Source organism: Vidua chalybeata, chromosome 18, assembly GCF_026979565.1.
Source record: "Vidua chalybeata isolate OUT-0048 chromosome 18, bVidCha1 merged haplotype, whole genome shotgun sequence".
Classification (NCBI taxonomy): Eukaryota; Metazoa; Chordata; class Aves; order Passeriformes; family Viduidae; genus Vidua; species Vidua chalybeata.
The window spans coordinates 11,453,482-11,480,586 of record NC_071547.1 but is presented as its reverse complement, the minus strand read 5'-3'; the positions used below and the strand labels follow the sequence as shown (position 1 = coordinate 11,480,586).

The window sequence follows — 27,105 nt, the reverse complement described above, 5'->3', positions numbered from 1 at the left end:
GTGGAATCATAATTCCACCAAAGTGTCCTGTCTCAGTGGTGGCCAGTGTTTGTTTGGCCTGCAGAGTTTGCTGAAGTGGATGTAGTTGCACTTCTCTTGAATTATCTCCCAGGCTCTCTGTGTACTTGCTTGAGAGGTTTCTTGAACCAGGTAGATGTTTTGTAGACAAATTCTAAACCAGTACATAAATTTTTATCCTGATACAAAAATTTCAGCCGCTTCATTTTGGTTTGAGTCTGTGTTCTGCTAATTTAATTTGGTATCTGGAAGAAAACCAGGAGCTGTTCTCTAGAGAACCTCAGTTTCCCTCTTGTAAACCAACCAGACTTAATCTTGGGATGTATAGAATATATATTTTTTGACCATTCCTGTAATTCTTCTGGTTTTGATGTTGTGAAACAAGAGCTGCAGTTTGTGATGAATGTGCAGAGCTACAGATGAATTATAATGGCCTCAATTTCTGTGTCACCTTCTGTTTATTTCATAAGAATTCCTCACATTTGTTTTTGTTTTGCCAACCTGTTTTTGCAGTGGACTGGAAGAAGATACTTTCTCTTTCAGTGTGTCAGTGTGTGCTCATTTTCCTTCTGCTGTGCTTGATTGTAGTCATCTACTTTAGTATTTAACCTTGAAATTCTGTGAGGGTTTGGATCCATATCAGTAATTTGGGTGCTTTTACCAGATTGCTCTTTCTTTTATGCTTGCCACTCAAAAAGCCTTTGTTAATAACTCCCACATCTGCCAGAGCTGCTGAAATTTGAGCATTAGTATTGGAGTCCTTTCATATTTTCCACTGGGAAAGATGGTACTTGGTTGCCACCTCAAACTCTTTTTGAGATGGGTCTGATTTTTGTTTCTTTGAAAGAAGCAATTAATCTTTCTGGCTGCCTCCTCTCCTACATGGACAAAGTCACCCTCACGCTGGGGAGAAAGAGGAAAACATATCTCATTTCTGTCAGTGCTGTTTACTTTTTAGGCATAAGAGCTCATGCTGTTAGTTTGTGGCTCTTAATAATTTGAAATCTATTATTTTAGAAATGCCTTGGTTTGCTGGTCTTAGATACTGTGATATGGGATCTCAGATGTCCCCAGGTACAGAAGTCCATCAGGGAGATACCTGATAATAGGATTTTGGTTACAGTGAAATCCTTCTCTGAGACTTGCAAAGGTAAAAGATGACACACAAATGCCCTGACACTGTTGCTTGTCACAAACAGCTCTGGAGTAGGAGCATTTAGATAATCTGTTCCAGGGGGCATGAGGGAAAGAGGCATCATGGATTGCAGGGATTTATCCAGCAGAAAGCTATTCTAGGCACATGTGCTGCATGCACTGGCATGCTCACTTTCATGTTGTTTTTAAGAGCCAAGGAATAACAACAAGAAAAAGGTAATTTTTTCATCCTTCATTTTTAAAAGCTTGTTAGTGGCTGCCCTTTATCCCTTTTTTTTCCAGCCACTTGACTGTGTGCTTATGCAGGGAGAGGATTAAAGTCAAACATGTCATTCTGCTGCTGCTCAGTTGCATACTAAGAGGGCTGAGGCTGAGCACTGGGCTCTGAAGCACAAACCATGGCATGGTGTTTTTCTGCCATGGGACACCCATTTCAGAATTAGCTATTTTTTATTGTGCTATTTTTTGTCTGCTCTTGATTTCAAAGCAAGTTTGGAGGACTTTGTGCAGTTATGGCAATACTTGGCCTCACAGAAATGTCCTTTTGAAGCTCATTCAGTGCATGCAAGGCCTCTGCACTGCCATGTGATCCCTCCCTCTTACAGGGGCAGAAGGGATAAGCCCTGAGGGAAGGGAACACAAACCATTCCTTGATTTTTTTTTTTTTTTTAATGGAAAGCATGAAGAGGAGAATGTTAATATGTAGTTCAGGGAATGATCTGATTTCAGGAGACTCTGCAGGGCTGAGATGGTCAGTCTGCTGTGGGTTTTCAAACCCCAGAGATCTTCAGACCCAGCAGAAAAGATGGGGAATGTCTGTGGACAGGTGCTGGCACTGCTCAGTTGTGCTGTGGGAATAGGAGCCTCTCTCAGGGTGTACAAACAGTCTGTAAAGCTGTGAAGAAAACGAATTTTTTAGTTAAGCGATCTCCTCTATTCCTTCAATTCGCTTGACAGGGGCTTAGGCAGATGTTACTAAATACTTTATTTCACTGCCAGAGGGGATGGTGTTTGCCTCCCCCACAAGCAACACATTGTTACAGAGTAGTTTTCAGTCCTCCTGTCCTCGTCCTTTTGTCCTTCCTTCCTGGTGAAGTGTATCAACATGGCATAACTTTTATCTGGTGTTTAAATGGCTGGAGTGGAGTGTGCAATGATATTTCGTTGCTGCGTGAGGATGATGTAGTGAAATGAGACATTGTAACCAAAACAGATGGTGCTAATCTTGAGTCTGTCTGCAAGATCTTACAGCATTTAATTAAAATGGTGGTGTAATTCCCCTGACACCTTTAACTACAGTTTAAATTCTTGGACTATGAACTAAGGGCTTTCTTATGCAGATTTTCACTCATGTGAGTAGTCCTTAGTATGAGTCTCTGGTGGCTTCAGAATAGCTACTTACTTGAATGAAGCTCTCAAGATGAGACACTAATAAAACTGGCAAACATATATATGGCATTTACATGTTTTATGTTCCAATTTGAAGCATAAATTGTAGACTAAAGATACTTAGCAACTACTTTCCTATGTAGAAGCAAACAAAATTCTAGATTAGAGGAATTGTTTAGACTGAGCCTAACTTCAGAGGCTCACTGGTAAATACAATATTTTCAGGTACCCTGGGCAGCTTAACATCTTCCCCTGGGATGGAAGGACATTTAATGAAAGCTTTTATATTCCTTTGTTTAACTGAAATGTGTTTGTAGAAGTGATGAGGTGTGGTTTGATTTTTACATTGCTTGCATTGGTTTTTTAAGATCATTAAAGAAAGTTATGTCTGAAGCAATGGACAGACCTGAATTTGTCTGAGTGGCACCTTTTAGGCAGGCAACTGGGAAGTATTTTTATACTTGGTTTTTGTTTTGTTTCAAATTAGAGAAGTGTAAAAAATAAAATTACCTGAATGTTGCTATGCTGAAAATCTTTGCGAAAGCAGGGTTCGAGCTGAAGGCCTGTGTGATTGATATCTGGTTCTTTTATTCATCATATGATCTTACCTCCTTTCCAGTATATCCTTCCTATTTTGAAAGTACCAGATGATTTTCCACACTCTGCAGCCTGACTCTGTCTTAGCTTTTCTTCTCTGTATGATATGAAGCAGGGAAAATAACACATTTATATAGTTTTAGTCATTGTTTTAAATGTAGAGAAGCACAAAGTAATTAAAAAATAGCTCTGCTTTCACTTGATGTGGCCAAATACAAGAATTTCTCAAACTTTTGATGCTCTTCCTCTTTCTCCTTCTGCTGTGTCTATATTGTTGTATAATCTCTCCAAGGGAGTTTTGTGTATTAAAATGGGTGGAATTACTCAAGTGATCTGGAGAAGTTAATTTAGAGTTGGCATGTCCATTTCCCATAAAACAGAGGCCAAAAAGCATTTGGTGGAGATGGGAAATAAAAGAGGAGGTGGAAGATGGGTTTGTTTGTGTTCCATCTGCAAGGGCTGCAGAAGAGGAAAGCAGTCACAGTGGCTACCCAGCACTAATTATATCTTCAGGGTTGCTGGGAGCATGCCAGCACCAAGTTGTGCACTGTGAAATGTTACTGGGGAATTACGATTTTTAGCAGCCTAAACTCTACCAATCTGAGTGGAGCACGATGAGATCAGCAGAAGACCCTCCCAGCCTGCCTATTATTGTGATTTAAGCCTGAAGGGGGAAAAGAATGAGAGCTTAGATTTTCTGTCTCCTAGGAATTCACAGTCGTGGATGGTGTCCTGGAGCCCTGAGCTGTGGCAGGTACATGTGGAGGTGTCTGTATTTAGGGCAGCAGGGTGTGAAAGAAAGTGCTAATTTGCTTTCTGTGTCTGTCTGCTTGTCTGTGCGTGCAGGGGGGATCAGAGGTTTGAACACTCTCAGCTCATCTCTTTTGAGGCTGTTTCACTCTGCAGGGTGTGATGATGGTCCCTGAAACCTGAGTTTGTGTCCCTTCCCAAGGGACTCTGTGTGATCACTCTGAGGCCATGCATCTGAATAAAGACATTGGCAGTGCACTGTTTTCATTAATGTCTATTTCTTGGGGATGTTTTGGGTGGTTTTGGATGCCTGTGTGGAATTTGAACACACTCTTCTACCCTGACAGCTGCTTTTGAAAACATCAGAAACAGATCTTTTTGTGTCTTGGGAATTACTCTGTAAGAAGTTGGATGTTAGTGAAGGGTTTGGGTATTACTGTTAGAGATCCAATTTCTCTGTTTCCTTACACGCTTGGCCCAGTGCATTTAGAGCTGGCGTCTCACAAATATTCTGTGTCCAAGTGCAGTTGCTGAACTTAGGAAAAAACTCCATTTCAAAACAGCCCCACTTATCTGAGCAGTTAAACCCTTCACAGCACAGTCCTCCATAACACATGTTCCTTTATAAACCAAAGCAAAAATCTCATTTAATGCATGATTTGCTAACAGTGTTGGATAATAATAAGTATTTGTAAGTTCGTTGGTTTTTTTGGTCAGGCTTTTTAGTTTTAAAAACATTGTAGCAACTGCAACAAGCCAAAACTATGCATATGGGAAGAGATGCAAGAAACACAGTCAGTTACATCACCTGGCAAGAGTTCTGTTTTGTTCTGCATTCATCTCTAGCCAGTTGTGAGTTAAACAGCATGTTTGCAGTTTTGTCCTCAGGTTGGCAGTTTTGGTTTCTGTCTCAGTGTTTCAGGCTGCTTTCAAACCAGCAGTTTTACTAATCAGAGCATCTCTGCCCTCCCTGACCTGCTTTGCTGTCCTCAGACTTCCCGGTACAAGCATCTCTGTGGCTGTTTAATGAATCAGGTGTGGGGACTGATCTGAGTAGAGGAAAAAGTCGTTTAATCCAACCCTTCTGGGTTTGAGTCAGCCCAGCTCAGTGTGAATGTCTGAGCAGCAGCTGAGTGCTGCAGGGAAGGCACCCAGTCCAAGCCTGCTCTGGCACCAGTGCTTGCTTGTGCTGGTTGAGGAGTACATGAACAGCAGTCTGGGTGCACTGAAGGTTGTATTTTATCTGATTGGAGCTGTCCCTGGCAGGAGAGATCCCACTCTACCCTCCCTCCTCTCCTGGGGCTGCTCAGTGATTCCCTGGCTGCAGGATGAGAGATCAGGGTGCTAAGCCTGGAAATGTTTGTCTTTCTCTTGCTTTCTCTTGTGAAGTGATCCCATTCACCGAGTGATTCCATGACCAGTAGATCCAGTGTCAGACTGGGACGTGGAAATGCGTGTCTGGGGTGGAGGAGGAGGATGAAGCTGTGTTGGGTCAGCCTGTGCTCACTGCCAGTGAAGCACAAATGAAACCACATTTGGCTCTTCAGAACAGTTCCCAGAACCACAGTCCACTGCTTGTCTTGTCTGTGCAAACGCTGCTACAGATGGAGGCCTCTTAAAACCAGGGCTGTTGGTTTGTTTAAAGAAATTAATGTAAATAAATCCCCATGTGGATGCAGATCTTCTCCCTATAGCGTGTTAAATACTTTACACAGAACATCAGTAGAGGTGTAGAATGTGTGTAAGTGTTTTGGGTGTAGTCTGCTCTTGTATCCCTTCTGGATTCAAATTTCTATTTGAATTCAATTTTAATTAACATGAGGACGCAATCCAGAAGTTCTGAGGGATTAGTACTGATGCTTACCTATTAAAAATTTAAACAGAAACAGACATACCCCAATACATGTGCTGAACCACATTCTGCAACTTGAACTGGGAAACAATGTGTGAGAGCTCCTTTAATGCTGCTACTGAGTCCAAAGCCCCAGGTCTTGTCTCTCCCTTTTTTTTTGGGGAGTCTCTCTGTGTGTGGGTAGGCACTGGTGTGATCCAGGTTAGTAGTTTATCATTCCTCACAGTCTATGGAATTACAGACTCCAGAAGTTAGCGCAGAATTAGATTCGGTGCAGCTCTGCTGATTTCGCTGTGCTTTCCTTGACTCTGTTTCATCCCTCCTCTGGGGGGGATGTTGGGGTGATACCTCTGAGCTGGCAGGAAGCCTCTCTGCTCTTCGAAACAGCTGAGCTCTGGCTTTTGCTGTGTGGATCAAGCAAGTGCTGCTGTTGAGTAATGTCCTTTGTTCAGTTGGGTTTTTTGGTTTTGGTTTTCATCATCTTCCTGTTCCATGCTCTTTGTGACTTAGGGTATATTCTTAGCTGGTTATGATACAAACATTTAACATCATTTTTTCACAGGTTGCCTGGCACTAATTCTTGGTGTTTTGTGGTTTGTAGTTACGTTCATTGTCCTGTTTCAGAAACTCTGCCCATTCCTTTTCCAAGCTACAGCTGGGGATGCTTGTAGAACAGATGTAGATGTTTTGGAGGTGTGCTTTTTCTTAGACTGTTATTTAGTGTATGAGGTGTTCCAGCACCCTACTATGGAAAAAATAACTTTACTCCTTGCATTTTACCTCTTCTTCCTGCATTACTCTGCCCTTGTCATGCCAGGAAGGTGGCACATGGCTGTGTATCTCAGCCACTCTGGACTACCTTTTCCCATTTCCTTTTCCATAGTTCCCAACCCTTTGGATGGCTGATCAGCATTTCTGTCTGAGAGCAAGAGCTGAGTGCTGGCTGTAGGGAGCCTCCAGCTGAGACAATCCAGGACTGGTGTCCTGCTGGCAGGATATAGGATAGTAGTGTCCCTTCTGCCTTGTGGAGCTAAAGATGCCTGGTAGTTTAGGGGCCTGCAAACAATAAACCCAATTTCCTTGCTGTTCAGTGTTCCATAGTTTGTTTTTTTTTGCCTTCCCAATGCAGTACTGAGTGGCCATGTGCCTGGTGTGGCCTCTTCAGAGGTCAGTTAAATGGGCAATCTGGATAATCAGTGTTCTGGGAAATAGTCCTTGAGGCAGAGTCCCAGGAACTGTAGCCATGGGCCAGAGCCCTGCCGTGCCAGGCAGTATACAGGTATGAGGTGAAGCTGTTTCAGAGAATGTATTTACAAAATCCAAGAAATACTTGTGGTTTTTGCTCTGTTGTTGGTATGATGAGCATCACCTTCAGCTCCTCAGCAGTTCACTAGCCAGCTATTGAACCAGGCAGGCTCCTTTCACCTACTGTGGTGGACAGAAGTACATTTTAGAGTTTAAACTTGTAAATGGACTTAATTTGTGGACTTGAAAAAGGAAATCCTTCCGTGTGTGATGGGGAATTTGGGTTTTGGAGGGGAAGTTGAATGTCCTTACACAGGTGGTGACAATGGGAGGAATACGTGATCCCAGGTCTTTGGTTTTCTTTAGGAGTAAAAATTCATTCCTGCAGTCAGTGTTTCCAGCACTGGGTCTTTCCCCTGTCCCTGGCAATTCCCTCTCTTGTCAGAGAGCTGCTGCCCTGGAGTGTTTGCACTCCTTGTGGCAGACCAGCTGGCTGTTCCTGCAGGAACCCTTGGGAGCTGAGCACCGGCTGCTTCTGGGCAGCCAAGGGAAGGTGTGAGCACTGGAAATGAAGCAGTGGAGGGAACAGCAGCAGCAGGAAGGTGGTAACAGGTAGAGAGTAGAGTACAAGCCCACTGTGAGCAGAGTATATACACACCATTGTGTTTCATAACAGCCAGACTGTCCTGGGGGTATTCCCTGTCCTGTGCTGGAGAGTGGAGGGAAAGGGGAAGGTTACAACAGGGGTGGGGCAAACTGGGAGTGGAGGAAAATCTCAGAATCGCAGAACACCCTGTGTTGAAAGTGACCCACCAGGATCATTGAATCCAACTTCTGGCCCCTGCCCAGGACACCCCAACAAAACCACCCTGTGCATCCTTGAGAGCATTGTTCAAACACTTCTAGAGCTCTGGCAGCCTTGGGGCCATGCCCATTCCCTGGGGAAGCTGTTCAGTGCCCAAAGAAAAACTTTCCCAAACGTCTGGGTAGCAAATCTATTATTTTCATTTTTCCTTGATGCTTAATAAAAGAATTCTGTCTGGTTGAGAGGCAGTATATGGCAACTTTCCATATTCTGCTTTTGTTCATTTGGACAAAATAATTTACCCATTTAGTAAACCTGTAATGTCACAATGTGAAACTGTTTCAGCTTTTCCAGTAAGTCACTGGTTTTCTTAAGTACTGTGATACTTTGTGACTTCCAAGTGGCCAACTTTTGGGTTGACACTAAACTCAGGTGGCCACCAAGCAGCCTGTAGGAAATGAATCTTATTCCCTCTCCCTGATTGGTTTTTCTCCTTCCTAACTTGTAAGATGACAATAAGATAACAGTAAGGCTAGAAAATGAATGAAACTGTTGGGAATGAATAGGATAGAAATGACTAGAAGTGAGTCAGGTTGTGGTGAAAACCTAAATGCAGGGGTAAGCCAGTTTTATTCAGTGCTGTTCTAAATTCTTTTCCTTGAAGGGGAATAAAGGAAAATATATGAATAGGAGGATTTTTGAACTTGAATTGAGGAATTAACCGATGAAACAAACTATGACTATAACTAAATTATGAAGTGATCCAATGACTCTTTTCTTCCTTTTTGTTCCCCATAGGCCGAACTCACAGGCATCAAATGGCGTAGGTACAACTTTGAAGGCCATGGGGACTGTGGGCCCATCATTTCAGCTCCAGCCCAGGATGATCCCATCCTGCTCAGCTTCATCCGCTGCCTGCAGGCCAACCTGCTGTGTGTGTGGCGCCGGGACGTCAAACCTGACTGCAAGGAGCTCTGGATATTCTGGTGGGGGGACGAGCCCAACCTGGTCGATGTCATCCACCGCGAGCTGCACAGTAAGCCACTCTTTGGTTCTCAATTACTTCCATTTTTTCCAGTGAAAAAGGAATTTTTGAAAATGCTTTAACTTGCTACCTTATGTGATTTTGTCATAGTTCATGTTTTAAGACCTACAGGAAAACAAAAAAAACTTGTAAATTTGACTTTCTTTGCCACATGATAAAATGCAAAGTGAAACTTGAACTCAGGAGACCGGTAGTCAACATCATGACTTGGATTTTTGTGGAACCTCTGAAAGTAGAGTAAATTCTAGTTCAAGGGATGATGATAATAATAATACCCCAGCTCTGGCATAAGGTAGTAGCTGATGGAATAAATGACCTCCCCTGTAGAGTCAGGTGAACTCCATGGCAGCCCAGGTAAATCTGTGAGGTCAGGACTTGCTCCTTACTCGTGCTGCAGGATTTGAGCATGATCCAAGGCGAGTTGCAGCAAGTGAGTGGAATAGGAGGCAGGAAGAGGCAGGTAGGTCAGAGGTGACAGTGATAACTTGGTGATTATAGGCTTTATGCAACTGAGATTGTCCTCAGAGTCACCAGAATGTGGAGCCTTAACATGATAAAAGTTACTTCTGCTGTGTCTGTTGTGATCCTGTTTGTGTTTGACTATATCCAGTAAGTATTATTTTCTTTTCAGTGGTGTATTGTTGCTATGACAAGTCTGAGTTTGCCTGAACTAAAAGATGTTTTATTAGGCTGATAAATTTTGCCTCCGTTTTCACCTTGTGTCTTGCAAGAAAACAGCTGAAGTTCACCAGTTCTGGAATAATAACAGTAGTTAAAAAAACCCAAGACAATCATAAGGGTCAGGTGCTGGTTTCTTGAAATATTTTTTTATCCTTGTGGCCTTTAGATCTTCTGGTGACTTGGTGATAAAATTTGTTTCAAGTACACAGAATATTTTGTTTATCAAGTGTGCTTGAGTTGTCCCTTATCTCCCACCTGTACCCTGCACTGTTTACTCCTGGATTATGGTATATTAATTTATTTTCATTCTGTTCTAAGCACTGTTCCAAACTTCCTGATTTAATGGCTGCCAGATTGTTTATTTGGCACCAGAGCCTCTAAAATCACAGATATGGAGGCCTGAGCACCTTGGGGCGTGTTCCACGCAGGTAGCCCTGTGATCATGTATAATTAAAGAGATGGCTCACAAGTGCTGTGCTGAGCCATTCCACTGACATTCATTTTTTATGAGGCACCTGTTTTGAATGAGGGAATGGGTAATATTTCTACTTACCCAGCAAAGCTTTAATAATATATGTTTTTCTCTTAGTGAAATATAGTTTATCTAATATTTCAAATGCAGTAGATGGGACTTAAGTGTCTTTTTATTTGAGGGGAGTTGCAGGTGATGCTTCTGTTTCTGTTGAAAATTGATGGTGCTTGTTTATATCTGACATCTTGGTTACAACTATGTAATGCTGCTTCCACTGGTGGTGGTGGTATGGAAATCCCCTTAAATGTCTGGACAGCTGAACCTGCTTCTGCTGGGTGCAGTATGGGGCAGAGTATAGCAAAGCATCACTGTCATGCATTGTTTGCCTGGTTCAAAATTGTATGGAATCACAGAATTACTTAGTTTGGAAAAGACTTCCAAGGTCATGGAGTCCAACCTGTACTGGATCCCCCAGCCAGAGCACTGAGTGCCATGTCCAGGTGTTCCTTGGACACCTCCAGGGATGGGATTCCACCACCTCCCTAGGCAGCCCCAGCCAATATTTAACCCTTTCCATGCTGAAAATCCTCCTGGTGTCCACTCTGAGCCTCCCCTGGCACACCTGAGGCCGTTCCCTCTCCTTCTGTCCCTGTTCCCTGGGAGCAGAGCCTGACCCCCCCCTGCCTGTCCCCTCCTGTCAGGAGTTGTGCAGAGCCAGAAGGTCCCTCCTGAGTCTCCTTTTCTCCAGGCTGAGCCCCTTCCCAGCTCCCTCAGCTGCTCCTGAGGCTGCAGACCCTTCCCCAGCTCTGTTCCCTTCCCTGGACATGCTTCAGCCCCTCAAGGTCCTTCTTGTTATGAGGGGCTCAGAACTGGACACAGCACTTGAGGTGTTCCAGCATCCAGGCTGGAGCCTTCAGAGCCGGAACTTTTAAGTGGAATTCAATCTGAAACTCGTTTGTTGTCATGTGTGTAAATCCTACAAGGATAGATTTCCTTGTTCTATATTAAAAGCACATTGAAACACTTGTAGTGACTTATCAGATATAGTTCAAAGTGATGTAAATTGTGTAAGTGTTGTACATTTTCCGCTGATAGGGCTGTTACGCTCTGTTCAGTACATTTTAGAGTTCAAACATCAGTATTGACAAAATATTGAGCCTCAAATTCTGCCAGAACAAGGCATTTATGTCCATTGATTCCTTGAGACAGGACAAAGGACACAGTTTGTGTTCACTGCTTCGTGCAGCCACAAAGCAACAGGAACAAGTTCATTCTGCTTTTTATTGTATAAATAGGCCACAATACTGAACTATTTGATAGTTGAAATTAGCTTCCTGAACATATAAAGGGCTTTTCCATGTGGGCATACAAACAGAAAATAGGAAAGTTATTGAAGCAGAGTTTTCCTTGCCTATCAGCTGGGCCAGGGTAACATGATGCCTTTTTCTGGTATAACCTGCTCAGGAAATGAGCTGCTTTGGCTTAAAATGCTGTTCCTACAGGTTGGATTGTCACTGTGACTTAAGAGTTCCATAGTCCAGAGGACTAGAGGCCAGAACTTTCTTGTTGTGCTGTATTCACATCTTCAGGAGCACAAATCCCAGGAATCTGGTGCTGCAAATCACAAGAGGAAGACTAGAGTCTATCCAAAACCTTGACATCTGAGATATAGGGACTATAGGGAATAATGCCTGTTAGTAAGATCATGAATTCTTATTAAGAATAAAGTTTTGGATTTCTCTTTTCCTGCCTAGGATTTGTGCTTTGAAAGTGAAATATTTTAGTGATAACTAAATTTTTTAAGAATTTAATATTTAAATACTATGTTTTATTAATTCAAGTCTAAATTATAATTTTTGGGGTTTTTTTTCTGGATAAGAGAGTCACTCCCATAGTGCTGTATGATATTTACTGTTTTCAATAAACAGAGGAAAAGTCCAAAATGAGGCTTTGCTTTCAGAAGCACTTCAAGAACTTTTGCTCATGAACTCTTTATCTTTATAACATTGAAGATTTGGTAAACAACAAATCTGCCATTAATAAAAGAATTTCAAATAGTCATAGGGAAAACAACTTAGTGGTTGTAAACAGGAGGTATGAGGAGAGTTGTTTATGTAGTAGCTTTCCAAAACTGTGGATAATTAAATGCTGTCACGGGAGATTAAGTAAAAACAATTATTTGCAGAGCAGTTATAGATCAGTGGAGTGGTTGGATTAACCATGCAGCTGGGAACTTCAGAAGTGTCTCTTGCACATTTTCCTACATTTCTTCTTCCTGCCAGCCTTGACTGTGGTGTTCTGGTTTTTATTGTGGTGGCATTTAAAACTGGATGAGAGGTTGAAAATCTTTATTCAATCCTTGGTGGAAAAAGCTGATTGGGGTGGTATCAGTGAGTGGGGAAAAACTGGAGTAATTCTGTAAGTCTGAAAAAGTTGGGTGTGATTTAAGTTTGTTGAAGTTTGGTTTTCTGAAGGATAAATGCTATTTAATGATATTGCCTGGAGAGGTTTGGCAACTGTTCCAGCCACAGTACCTTTTCCCATAAATCCATTTTTTTGTACATCCAACAGAAGAAGTGGAAGGAGAGGAGGGAGTGTCTGACTGTTGGCAGTGTTTTTGACAGCAACGTTGTGGATTTGCAAGTTGCAGAGCTCTCATTTGCATTTGGTGACCAAATACCATCTGGAGCATCACAGGGAATTTAGACTCAACTCTTGGGTTTTCTCTCTTCTCCCACCCTTGCCCTAGACCCTAGACCCTGTGTGTTCCACAGAGATTATAGGGAAGGGAGAATTATTCCTCAGTTCCCTTCTTTGCTTTTGCAAAGAGCACTTTGCTCTGACATTTTACACCAATTCAAGAGTTGGACTTGATGATCCTGTGGGTCCCTTTCAACTCAGAATATTCTGTAATTCTCTGACAGTTTTGTCTATCAATTTATAATCTCTGTACTGGATTTATGGATATATTCCACTTTGCTGCATTTGTGGTACAGAATATTGGCATTCTCAGGGGTAATGCAGGGATTGTGATGTGTACCACTACTGAGAATACAGGTTGGTGACTGTAAGCACAGCACTGGAGGTGGACTCTGGAAGGCTGGTAGGATGTGAGACAGGGGCTTGAAAATGAATAAATTCTGGGTGTTTGCTAGTTCTTTAGGTAAAAGTAGATCCTTCTATCAGCTTAGTACCTTGTGTGCCTGAACTCACTTATTCTGGTAGGTATTTGGGATTTTCATCTATATATTGCACTCGATCCATTCATTTCTGGAGCTGCTTCCCCAGAAAAATGATACTATTTCACTTTCTGCTGTGTGGAATATAAGAATTTGGATGGAAATGTTTACGAAGAATAGATGATAATGAATGAATGAGTCTTTCCTGAAAGATTATTGTACATGATCTTTGCAGCTTGGTAAGTTTAAAAACGTAGCTGAAATTTGAGCTATGAGAGGAAAAACCTGAAGCTTCGGCTCGTTCCTGTTTATGAATTCTTGGCATATCGGGCTGGCGCAGCCGTAATCCCCTGGTGCTGATAAAAGTGAGGAGGGAAAAATGCTGCCTGTAGGAAGAGCTGTGTGCAGGGCACCCACATTAACCCATGTGGCTGTGCCCAAAATTTATTTGTCCTATTGTTTCTCTACCTGAAATTGGCTGATTTTTACCTACAGGAAAGCAGAACATGTCAGCTCTGTTTTTAAGGATCTTTCCTGAGGAGAACAACTTGCCCCAGATCTCAACTGAGTTGTTTTTATTCCTGCTAGGAAGGGTTCTGTATGCTCCCTTATGAACTGCCAGATTTCAAAGTTTCATTTAACAGTCAGTTAGACTGCAAGACTTCTAAATTAAGTAAATGTTTAACCTGTAAATATTTAGTAGTTGGTGCTTGTCAGCATTTAGTAGGGATTAAAAGAAAAATAATGGAAAGCTTGGAAAAAATGATATTTTTGGTTGCACTAATGTAAAAGACAATAAAGTAGTGAAATATCTACTTTCCATTTTAATTTGAGCCTATTTAAGGTTCTTTCAGGGTACTGTCTTGTTTCTGCAATTGTGAGGAATTGGGAGCTCTGTCAGGAATTAGAGTATCTTCTAAGCTCTGTGTAGTGAGATACGTTAATTATTGAATGAGAAGATGTTCCTGTCTATTCAAACATATTTTAAGTGTGTGAAGCAATGCGTGAAATGAAGACTGAGCCCCCTTGCTGTGAAATGGGTGTTCAAATGAGAGTGCTTCTCAGTCTTTTCATTCTACTATGAGATTATGGCAGTGGGCAAGAAGGGAGGGAGTTGCTGCTGGAATTGCATTACAGCTGGCTTGGAGATTTCCTTGGATTTGCCCAAAGGTTATTTCTGGGATCCCTGGGCTTTGGTGAAAGCATGGGATGTGTATTACAACAATTCTATGCACTCTGAGTAACTCCATAAACCTCAGAACTCTTGTCATGCCCAGTGGTACCAGGAACGAGAGCAGCCAGGGTGTGGAAAAGCAGTTAGTGAGCAAGGAATAAAGGATCTGAAATGCAAGGCTTTTGGAAGGCTTTCCATTTAAAAAGCAGCAATGAATATCAAGCAGCTGAGTACCACTTATTAATAATTTGAAGTGAAATCTGAAAATGGTTAATTGCCGGTTCTTGAGTGCAGAGTGGAATTAACAAGTAGGTTCCTGTGATAGAAGACTTTATTGGAATATTAAGTTACTGAAAAGTCTGTTTCTGGCTTGATTATTTTCAATAAGACAAGTAATTTGCATTTTCTTAATTGCCTAGCATAGATTATTCCCAAAGACATGAAAACAAAGTTCAACTTTTCCATTCTTTTGGCAAGAAGATGGGATTGAAAAGTGAATTCCTACTTTCTCAGCCTGCAGAATTGTTCTGTGACCCTTATATCTGACACTGGTAATTGGTGTCCAGTGATTGCCAGTTGAAGTTCAGCTTAGACAAAATAAACTTTCTTTTAAGCAGGCATATTAAATGAGGTTATTATGCCATCATTTGGGATTAAGGAATTGCTTCATGGGAAAATGCCAACTCCTTTTATACACATGAAGTTGACAAGAGCCTTATTGTGTCTGGGTAAGATGTCTTCATTTTGTTTTGCTTTCTTTTAAAAATAAATGTTCTTCCCACCACTTCTTCTCCTTTTACTTGAAAGTTGGTTTATGGGAGTCTTAAAAAAATTAAAACTGATGTCCTGTTTGGAATTCTGATTGCACTTACCTTTGCCTTAATTCCTCTTCCCTTCTGTGGTTTTGTCTCCACATGAGCAGGGAATCTCAGTGTTGAGAGCAGGATCCAATGAGAACATGTGGCATTTGTGAATTCATTACCAATTCTAGTCAAGAAATGGACTTTACTGATCCTTGTGGGTCCCTTCCAGCTCAGGGTATTCCGTGGGTCATTCTCACATAGTGTGTTTTCCCTCTTCTTACAGCTGGCAATGTCTAGGGCTAAAAAGTTATAAAAAAGTCTGAAATCTACCAAAGGGCCATATGTAAAAAAGCCTCATGCTTTTTCATGCTTTTTGTTTTTTGATTTTATTTATATCACTCAAGAATTAGCATCTTAATTTTGTTCATGGTTGGGAATTTTTCCTGTTGATTGCAACAAATTACCTTCTGAAAACAGTTTAGAGGAAAGATACTGATGGAAGGCAAAGCCAAGAAATTCTCTACTGACTCCATGTGCTTCCTCATAATCTTTCTGCTTTCCAAATATAAGCTCAGTTCGACTGAAATAGTTGAAATTGTGAGTAATTAACCTTTAGGTTTTATTTGCCATGCAATAGTTCTTGTTTTTCTCTGGTGTTTTTGTGGGAAAAGGAGTTGGTATTCCAGAGGCAATATTAACAGCTGCCTTCTGGAGGGAAATTTGATGGTCCTTTGGCAGAAGTGTTTCAGCAAGGCCAGACTTAGAGCAAATCCAGGATATTTAAAGTGGGATAGAACTGTGGAAGTGGAACTGCCTGGAAAGTGCTGGAAATCTAAAGCAGGGTTCCAATAGCTGGGAATCCCTCCCAATAACAGCGGAGTGAGGTGTTCCTAATGAATCCAGGAGAACTATTATGTAAAATGGGCTTGGAATTAACTGGAGTGCTGAGAACAAACTCAAGTCCAAATTTTGAATGTAAATAAAATTGATGTGTTACCACAGGCAGTTTGGTGAACCACGTAATGAGGTTTTTTCCATGAAAAATACGACATTATGTTGCAGCTGCAGCAAAGGAGTGTGTAAAGGATTTATATTCTAGTTATATGAAAATTAAACAATCATTAAAAGACTGTATTTTTAAAAGTGCTGCTCGGGGAGGGGAGAAATGAAAAAAATCCAATCAGTAGAATTTATTTTTTAACAATGTATTGGGCAATATCAGCCACAGTAGTTGATGTTTTTTCCTTTAGGGAATCTCTTTTTTCAGTGAAATGAACTCACTTAACTGTGTGAAGTAAATCTAAGTTAGCTTGAAGTGAAATCTGCATTAATAGGGCTCATTACTAATGTTGGTATTTTGATGTATTGAGTAATTCTAAGAACACAGGGTAAGCTCTACTGGAAAATTTAGACTTTAAAAAAAGATGAAATGCCACCTTCTGAAGAAAATTATTAAAAATTGCATACAATTGTATTTCGGTAATGGCGTTTTTAGAATAATTAATGAACTTTAAGTGACAATGACGGTGCTGGATTGCAAACAGAAAACACTGAAACACAGCTCTGCTGATGTTAACACATCATTCCTCTTAAGAGAGGGATGGTTTTCATTATATAAAAGTCACTTTCTTTATAATGAAGTTCCTGTTAAAGGTCATAAATCTTTCTACAGAATTCTTGTAGCCCAAGCCTGAGACTGGTTTCATTTTAGGCGGGCTTCATTATACACCTGCACTTACTTATCCTGGGATTTGACTGTAATCTCTAGGACAAGTACCTTGGATACCTGGCAGTGTGTCCATGTGGCAATTCCCAGATGTGATCCATGGCTCGGGGTGTCAGCGATCAGCCAGGAAAATGGTGGGGAGGCAGCTTTGGAAATGTGAAGTTTGTTCCTGATGTTCATTGAAACCTCAGGGCCCTAAAACTGGACTATAGCCTTTCCAAAGAAGCAAACAAAACCATATTCCTGCGTGGAATGAAGAGGAGGAGCAAGTGGAAAACAACTGAGTACATGGGATATGTTAAGAATGACGGTGGATTCTTACCTTTGCTCTTTGCCCATGGGAAGTGGGGGTTTTGAAAGGAAAAGGCTGGAGTTGTGCTGTTAGCTAAATATTAGTCTCTTGGTAAAAAAAAAACCCAAACAAACAAACCAAGCACCCATGTGTTGCAGTCACTTGTATAATGATAAGTAGAGGTTTGAGTAGAATTGTGTAAAATTGATTTTCCAAGGCTGAAATGCTCAGTAGTTTGAAGTGAAGGTAGAAGCCAGAGGAAAGGCATGCTGCAGTGTGGGCACAGCTGAAGTGCTTTTGCCTTCTTGTTGATGTTGATGTAAACCACTCTTGAATGTGTCCTTGGAGCTGAGCAGAGCCAGCAGGAGCTGCAGCCCCGGTGTGGGTGCTCAGCCTGGCTCAGAGCAGCAAAGGCTGCGGTGCTGCTTTGGTCCCACCAGTGCCCTGCAGCTGTCCCTGTGCTGCCTTAGCTCAGGGCTGTGCTGGAGCCCAGCACAGTTTCAGTTTCTGTTCCTGTTCTGTGCTGAGGGCTGGGAGCTCCCTGAGCTACCTCTGCCTCTTTCCAGCCCTGACTCTGCCTTGGCATGAGCCCAGTGCTGGGCTGGGCCCTGGCCCAGCCACCTCTGGTGTTCCCTGGCTGTCCCAACAGCCATTCCTGCTCAACCTTCACAGCCCTGATCTCTCTGCTCCTCCTGCACAGTGTTTGCCAGTATTTGCACCAAATCCTGGGACATTTATTGCTTTGGAATAGTCAAACTGAAATGCTTCAAATTTCTATAACAAATTAGTGGGTAGATTGTACAAATAACCAGGCAAAAGTAGCACCTCAAATTACTTGAGAAATTGAAATGTGAATTTACTGTATTAAAGTGCTTATATTGAAAAACTTGGTATTGGAAGGAAGAGCAGAAGGTGGCAGGTGTGGCAGTTTCTAGGCAGGAAATAAATATCAGATTTGCAATAAAACATTTCTATTTTGTAGTTGTTCCATGACATTCTGGTTGCTTCTGAAACACAAGTAATAGAACACGTTTCCCACCAGGGAAACTTCAGTCATAGGTGACGAAAGGGTCATTGTACAGGATTTTTGTTACTGGAATGGCTTTAAGAATTTCGTACTTACTCTTTAAACTCTCTAAAGAGATGGGAAGTATGGACAGTGTTATTGTGTCAACAGGGGAGCAGCAGGGCTTGGAGTCTGATGGGTTTATGGTTCTGGGGAGCTGGAAGGAAAATCTCTCGGCCCCTTTGGAGTTTGACACAATTTATTCTATGCGATACTTGGCTACATATGTCAACAAAATTTCCTGGAATCTGTTTTCAAAGGCAGCTGAAGAGGAAGTGTATGGTGTTTGTCTACCCTGTCATTTTTTTTTGTCTCTTCTATATGAAAAGGATGTAATTTCTGATATTATGGTAATGAGTAGTCTGGCTATAAAGCAAGTTTAGCTTCTGTATTTGAGTGATGTCCTCTGCTCTTATTAAGGGATGGAGGTGATGTAGGACTATGCTGGGATAGAATGGTGAAGGGCTTAACTGAAAATCCTGCCCTTTCCAGAGATATTCTTGAGAGTTCTACCACTTTAACTGGCTGCTGGTCAAGAGGAATCTGTGTTCCTGACAAAAGCTTTATAGATTTTCTTTAATGTGTAATTGGCTTATTGAAAGATAACATTTTATTTTTATTTTGTACTAACATTATAGTTTGAATAACTTACAAGTAACTTGAGGATTCTCTTTCCATCCCTAACAGCCCTGAGTTGGGAGTCTAATTTGGATTTTCTATACAAAGCAAAGTAAGATTTCCATTGCTGCACCATACTAAAACAAATGAACTAAAACTGGGGTGTTGTGGTGTCACTATCATTGCTGCTGCTTCTCTGCTGGTGTTGGTGCTTCCAGCTTCAGTGAGGCCCTCTGGTCCTCTGCACAAACCCATGGAATTTATACCCAGCAGGGTTTTGCAGTCCAAATGGAGGAGTTCCCACTTGTTTATTCCTGTTATTTGGGAAATAGTGTATTCAGGAACTAATAAGCAGGTGAGGTGAAGCTGAGAGTAATAAACAGCAGCGTGCTTGAGAGACCTCCCCAGAGAGCCTTTGTACCTGGACAAGCTGTCCTTGGAAGTGGAAAACTTCCAGACAGATATCCCCTGTCCCAGATGTATGTGGAATTACGGCTCAGTCCCTCTCTGCCTTTTTCCTAAACTAAACCAGACTGCAGGAAGCATTATTTTATTACTATTTATTTTGCTGTAAACCACAGTTAAGGCCTGGAAAGTGTGAAGAAAAATGTTTTGCCTGCAAGACTTGGTACTGCTTAGTCTCAAAAGTAATGCACTCTAGTACTGAAATTCCTAATCCCTCCCCTTTTGGGATAAGGATTTCTGCCTGGCCTTGTCCTGGGAGGTTTGCAGTGAGCCCACAAAAGGGTAATTGGTGAGCAAACATTACACTCAGCACTGTTTGCTTGTCCTGTCCCAGACAGCTGCTGTAGGATGGCTGAGCCTGGAGGTGAGACACTGCTCACATTCAAGGGCTCAGATTATTGTGTAGGAACAGCAGAGACAAAGATCCTGTTGCTTACAGGTATGCTAAATATATATTAAAAAACCAAATCATTACTCCCTTAAAAATAAGTGACTTTTAAGTTTAATATGAATTTACATCAGTTCAGTTTTCAGTTCTTCCACGAGTTCTTGCAATTATTTTACACATTTATTTATTCCTGCATAGTAAACACGCCAATAAACCTGTGTTATAAATTCCCTAGAAAAATGTTGATTTGCTTCATTTTCCGTCTTCAGGTACTGACTAAGTTTACATTTTGTCACTGAACAGGAGTTCCTGTAAGTTTCTGAAACTCAAAATGTTAAAATTAAGCACCAACCCCAAATTGTCGCTTGCTGCCTCTTTGCGATTCCTGCTTGTCCTCCCCAAATGCTGCAAGAAGCAACTGAGTTTTTTTAGTAGCTTCTTGTGAATTTACTTGCTTTGTTTAACTGTCATGTAATCACTTCACTGAAAAAGTAGAGACCTTGGATTACTGGTACATTGGGAAATCTGGAAGCTCTTCATTGTCCAAGATGCCATTTTCTGGAGCTGGCAGGAATACCAGCATATCAGAGCTGTGATGCTGATGTAGCCAAAATAAGAGGGGCTGTGGAAGGAACTGCCCACAGAGAAGGCTCCGTGATTCATTTCTGTGTGAGTTCAGAATCTTCCTGTGCTCAAACTGCTGAGCTTGGGAGTTCTCTGCTGTCATTTGTCTTTGTTTTAATGGGATTAAGTAATTATGTGTGCATTTTCTTTCAACTAACCAGCCTGATAAAAGCAGGCACAACTGAAGAGCCTATAAATTGTCAGCTCTTCTGTTCCAGCAGAAGTGCTTTGATGGCTCTGCAGATTTTATGTCTTGGTGCATATATTTAGCTGCCCTGCTAAGGTGAATAAGACTAGAGAGTAGTTTATGTAATTGATGAGCTGAGGGTCTCCCCTTGGGAACGTGCCTGGGAGAAAGTGGATCCCAGCTACGGGGCAGTTCTAAAGGAGAAAATCCCTGGCACTTCCAAGCAGAAATAGAAGCTGTTCTCCCAAACACTGGATTAACTTCATTGAAACTAATAATGTCTGGTATTGATACTTTGGCTGTATCAGTCTTGGGCTCAAATTTTGCTGCCGCTTTGCAGAACGTCTGCCTGTGTCCTGCAGCTGTTAAGACTCACTAGCTTTTTGTAAGTTTGACATCCATCTGATTTTTCAAGTAGGAACTGCTCACTGTATCATGGCATCTGCAACCCTTTGTGTTTAATGAATTCATCAGGTGTTTGCTATGCGATATCATCAAACCACTTAATTCTTTTCAGAACTTCATTCTTTCTGCATGGCGTGTTTATGCATTCAATTTTATCTTTACTATTAATTCAAATTAAGTCTTGGTTTGAGAGTTTATGTAATCACTTTAATGAAGTGGCTGTGCCTGCTCACTGCTTCTTGTTTATTTTAAATATTGGTCTGGGGAAGTAAAGGTTTTAATATATTCCAAATTATAACCAGCAGTAACTATGCAATAGTCCTCTATTAATTCAGTTTTAAGAGCTCTGCATACAAGATGACTTTTACACTATTGTGCTGTCTCATAATTTCATGTGAGAGCAGGCTGCTGTTAATTTGCTTTCCTGTTAGTCCATATATGTCAGAGGCAAAATTTGTCATCCCTCTTTTGGCTTAAAGTTGTGTTGTTAGCAGATCCACTTCTTTTCTGGAGTTTCCCTATTACACTTAACAATGCAGTTTCTGCATTTTTGGACTTACTGCCACTTAATCCCAGGTATCAATTTAAATTAACCTATTAGGATGAGGAATTAATTACTGCATCCTAAAAATTACTTTTCTTGTCACCTGTGCAGCTTGTTAGAAGCTTTCTGTGGTTACTTTGCACATGTTAAGTGGTCTTGATTTAAGAACAGTGACCTGTGATGGAAATCTACAACTTTCCAATGCCTGTGAGGCCAGTAATCAGTCCAGCCCCCTTGTTTGCCTGTCTTACACATGGAACTGTTGGTGTTCTGGTTTCCTTGTGCAGTGGACAAGTTCTGTGGGAATGCTGAACTCTCAGATCCTTATACCTTCCCTCACCTGGCTATCTGCAGTGGTTTGCAAACCACACCAGTGGCTGCTCTTGCTTTGGGATCTGGAGCTGCAGATCTGACTGGAACCAGGAACTGGCAGCTGCCTCAGCCAAAGCTTTTGTGTTCAGCTTTTCCCCTCTGGCCACCCGCTCTAAGCTCTGAAGTTATCCAGGATGTGTGTCCAGGATGTGGGATGGAGGAGGTGGGAGCCCTGGTTTAAGTGCTGTGCTGAACAAGCCAGCAATGCAGATAGTGAATGGAAGGTTGGCTATTGCTCCACCTTGTCTCCGTGTGCTGGGAGCTGGGGAAATTGGAAATTAGCTGGTGTGGAGCTGTTTTAAACCAGCAGATACCCAGTTGCCCCTCCCATTGCTCACACTACTCCCAGCTAAGTCTTTCTGCTAATCTTCACGTGATTAAGAATGTTGGATGGTGACACAAAGAACTCTACAAAGTAATGCTTAAGGATATCCCGCTGTGTGCATTTGATGCCACATCTGGGATGAGATTATAAATAAATAAATGAAAAGGAAAAAGAACAAAAGAAAATACAACCCTGAAATCCCATGAACTGTAACTTTTTAAAGCCTTTGAATATACAGTGCTTGAGGAAAATGGAAGAAGATATTTTGTACAAATACTTTAGAAAAGAATACAGAATGCATTTGGAGTACAAAGACTCCCAGAGTTTTATTGGCTGTGGTTGTTGTCAGTGTTAAAAAAACACACAGTCAGCATGGCCCCAGTCTGTCACTGTGACATGTTGAGCATTTGCAGATGTAAATCACCATCATATGTCAGAAATCTGACATTTTGCAATCAAATAAAAACACACAGAAACTTGGGATTCACAGAACTTTCTGCCATGTACCATAACTCTGGCCATAGCTTCTGTTCAGCATCACAGCTGCCCAGTGGATAAAGGGAGTTTTCAAAACCATATGTGCTGTGAAAATGGGGCTGCTTATGTAATGATAGTTTATTTAATGGGAGCTTTGCAAAGAATTGGCTGTGCTGTGCTGTGTCCAAGAGGGTGAGACACAAAGGAACTGGCAGGCACAGCCATCATAACCATAAAAATCCCAGAATCAGATTTTTGTGGAACTGGATTCAGTTTTTCACAGGTCAGTATTTTCATTGCTGACAAAATAACTCATTTTGTACATACCAGAAGGGGCAGAGCGATGAGAAATGGTGATTGCCCAGCATTTATTGTTCCTCAGTACCAGTGTGATAATTGGGTTTGTCACTCATCTGCAGTGGGTCCATTGCATGGGTGGCATAGGGCCCTGGTGCTTCTTCCCCTGAGGAGACACCGTTTGTTGTGACAACAGGTATTTGTGTCACATGCCCTGGCTGGGTGTGTGAGGGATGTGTTGCACCCTGACCTTGGTGTGCAAGCACAGCAAACGTGTTCAGCTCGTGTGGCTGAGCTGAGCTAGCTGTAGCCAAGTTCCTCCTCTGCAGGGTCGGGGCAGCTGCCAAACAGCTGTAAATCACCCCTAAATGCTGAGAGTCCCTGTGTTTCAGCATAGCTTTGAGGTTTGAAGAGATGTACCACTGGAGGTGTGTAGGTTCTGACTGTGGATGCACGTTTCCTTCTGATTCCATGGATTTTCCACTCTGAACAGCAGTGGTTCTGTGAAGGGCTGCCTGTGCTCCTGGCCCATCCATTATGCTAGACCATCAACCACCCTTCTCTCTCTGAGTTAATAAATATTTTAACATCTCATCAATATTTATTAAATAAAAAAACGAGGAGCACTATGGAATCCAGATGTAAAGGGGCTTTTTTGGCTGTTATCTGGAATAGAGTTGGGAAAAGATAAGAAGCTTTTAGTGCCTCTTGGATTCCTCTCTGATTTAGCCTTATAAGAAATGTAGTAATGCTTGGCTTTGTGTTGTTCTGGTTTAAAACAAAACCACTGGATTCTCTGATTTACATAGCAGAAATTATTTTGCTATTATTCTATTTACATTAGTATTTCCTTGTGTATTTGTTAGGCAAATGAATGCCTTGTTAAATGGCTGGGAAGAGGGTTTCAAAACACTGGGATTAGTTCCTTTCTTTTGGAAGAAATAGTTAACAAATAGGAAAATGCTCGTGGAGAGCTGAGTTTCTGGCAAGCCCCGCCGGTACAGAGTGTACTGAGCTGGAAATGTTGCCGAGTTAGCACAAACTGTCTGATATAAAAAGCACGTTTTTGTTATAAACACTGCCTGCTCAACAGAGTTGTTGGTCTTACAGAACAGCTTTAAACAGGGACTGTTGCTTTTGAGTAATATTAAATATTTGTCTTCTGGTGAATGTTTTCTTAGGAAAAATCACTGTAGATAGCAAACAAACCAATTCTTTTATTATCCAGTAGAAGTGCATTTGAACTTCCTTGTTTTTATCTTGACTGTGTCACTTGAATTTATATGTTTTTGGAGGGGTTACTTTTCACTTGAAAAAGTTTTGGGTTATTTTTCTTCAAAAAAAAAAAAAGTATTTGTACAGGTGTCTTCAGATTTCAAAACAGGCTTTGTTCTTTCTGAGCTTTGTCTTGTTGTTTTTCTGGCTTTGTACTGACACTTTGTGGCTGTTTCTGTGGTGTTTCAAATGACAGGAGTCACAACAGCAATGGAAAATAGCAACTTAAATAAACATTTTCAGGAAGTATAAAGCAGGGTCAGTGTGGAAACCTTCCCCAGCTCGAACCCTGTACAAATGTTCTTTACAGCTCTGCCCTAGGAGTGGATTTATAGGAGAGAGATATGAGGCTTTTAGATTTATTTTATGTTTTTTTTAGATAGTAAATGCTGTGAACAAGATGTCTCTAGACACTGCATTTTGTGAACAATCTGGTGGGCATTAACTTATAATAAGCATCAAATTTTCTTTTTATTCTACAGGGTGATTGGTGTATTCCCAATTCTAGGCTGTGTCACCATTCCTCACTTGATCCTGCAGTGTATAAATGACTTTTTTCCAGCGGTCTCTGTGTACGCAATCAAGGAGGTGTTACCATCTTTTTTTTTTCTTTTTTTTTGTTTTGTTTTGTGTGGTAGTACATAGTAAGAACAGGACGGAAAAAAGATAATTTTGGAGCCAAGTTCCTTTTTTTTTTTTTTTTTTAGTTATGAGAGCTGGTTTAGAGTCAGGGATGATAATTTCTATCTGTGTGAAGATTTGTGGCTGTGTTGGAAGAAGAGCACAACACATTAATTTAACTTCTCTCTTTAAAATTCCTCCCCAGTATCCCATCTATCTCTGCCCACTGGCAGTGGGAAGCAGCTCCCCCTGCCCTGTCCCTCCAGGCCCTTGTTTCATTTAGGTCATCTCTGAGCGTCCACTTGGAAGAAACTTTCTGGAGGGTGAAAAAAGCATAGAGGGGAAGCTTTGGGTTTAGATCATAACTGAGCAATGTGTTTATCCTCTCCTTAACAACAAGGCAAATCTAATTACTTAATGCTTAACCAATGAATCAAAGCAAACTTTAATCCATCCCTTTTCTTTTGTGCAAATTAAGTGGGCATGTCATTATTTAAATATCCAACAAGATTCTGGAAAATTTGATTAAACCTACTAAGAAAACCTTGTGAAATGCAGGAGAGGTGAAGGAAGAATTACACTGCAATTGAGCATAAATAATTATTTTTATCAATTAGCTTTGCTCAGTAATGATGTGTGTGATTGTATTTCTTTTCTTCTTTGCTTGTTTTGTTGGGGTTTGTGTTTTTACTTCTGTAAGTGTCAGTCTCCTGCTGTCTGTTCTGGGGAGATGCTGTGCAGTCAAATACTTCTTGAGTAAGGAAAAAAGGAACTTTTTTTTTTTGCTGATAATCCAAGCAGACATCAAGGGAAGAAAATATCAAAAGGAAACTTATTAGTAGTCAGCCAGTTTTGTTTGGAAATGAAAGATTTGGAAATTACAGGCCAGTCTGAAAGGAATTTGGAAAACTGTCGTTCTCCCTGTAAAACATGGTCTTTTTCACTTTAAATGCTGCATTTTGAGAGCCCCTGGCTGTTTGTCCTTGCACACTCACCCTGTGTGGATTCCTGTGCCACTGGGTAAATGATTAGCAATGGGAAAATGTTACACAAGAAATACTTTGGAATGTTAATTGTAAATCTAATTATTTCCTTCTAAAATGAACCTGAAGCAAATTTCTAGTAACTGTTATTAGGAGGAATGAGAGGGGGGAGTATAAAGTAGCGGAAACTTGGGGTAGTTGAAAGGGGATCTGGTGATTTGGTGAAAGGAGACTTTCCACTGCAATTTCTAAGATGTTTTGGAAGATAATTGAAAGGGAGATTTTGTTTCAGAATACTACCTAGCTTTATTTTAAATGTGTTTCATGGAGTCACACAATCATTTAGGTTGAAAAAGACTTTTGAGATCCGGATATTTTGCAGCTTATAATGGAGCCACTCATGGGATCAGGTTGTGAAGCTGATGCATTTCTCATCAGAAATAGTTTTAATTAAACTGTTTGAATTTTGGAGCAAAAAAATCTATTTAAAAAACTGAAGGAAATGCTGTTTTGGCTTCCTGGGTTTGGTGGGGGGATGTGTGGGCAGCAGTAGCTCTTGTGCCAATCAGTGCTCATTTAGTGTATGAGTACAGGTGGGTCAGACACCTGTACTGACACCAGGTAAAGACCCAACACACAGAAAGCTCACAACACCCTTCTCCCCTCAACAGCTCACATGTGATTTGAAGTTTCCAGCTCCTCTCTTTTTAAATTGAACTTTAAAATTTAAATATCTTGAAATTTATTGGCCAATGTAATATAATTTCAGCAGTAGCCATGTGTGAGTGCAAGAAAGGACTCACAAAAGAACTCAGGGATACTTTAAAATTAGCGACAACACTGAAAAATAAAAATTTCAAGCAATGCTTGCTACAAATTCTCTTGTTTTGCTACTAGTAATTTAGAAACTCATTTGCTGTTTTCTAAAATAGATGAGAAACTACGCAAGTAAGGGCTTTGCAAAACAGAAGTTCTGCCAAAGCATAACCAGTTGTGTATTTGTATCCCTGTGTGTCTGCAAAACTGGGAAGTCAGGATTAGCCTTCCTGTTTCAAGCGGGACATAAAACTTACCCTGAATTCTTAGTGAATATCTGGAGCCTTGTGTATGTTAAAGGTGGATGTAAGAAGTGCTGATGATCATGGAGAGGACTAGAGTTGTTCTAAACTGAGTTAGGAATTACTCCTTCCCACCCCCTTTCAGTGTTTGATATAAAAAAAGAATCTGGTAGAAGATCTCTTCGCTCATTCTGCCCCAATAAACCACAAGAAGAGA

The 27,105-nt window shown here is 41.2% G+C and overlaps 1 protein-coding gene across 1 annotated transcript in view; it reads left to right on the top strand.

The window, feature by feature from the left end:
- MED13L (mediator complex subunit 13L) overlaps positions 1-27,105 on the top strand; it is a 169,182-nt gene that overhangs the window by 10,334 nt on the left and 131,743 nt on the right. The window contains exon 2 of the mRNA XM_053959180.1: positions 8,610-8,847. Coding sequence (XP_053815155.1) covers positions 8,610-8,847 — 238 coding nt within the window. The remainder of the gene's footprint in view (positions 1-8,609; positions 8,848-27,105) is intronic.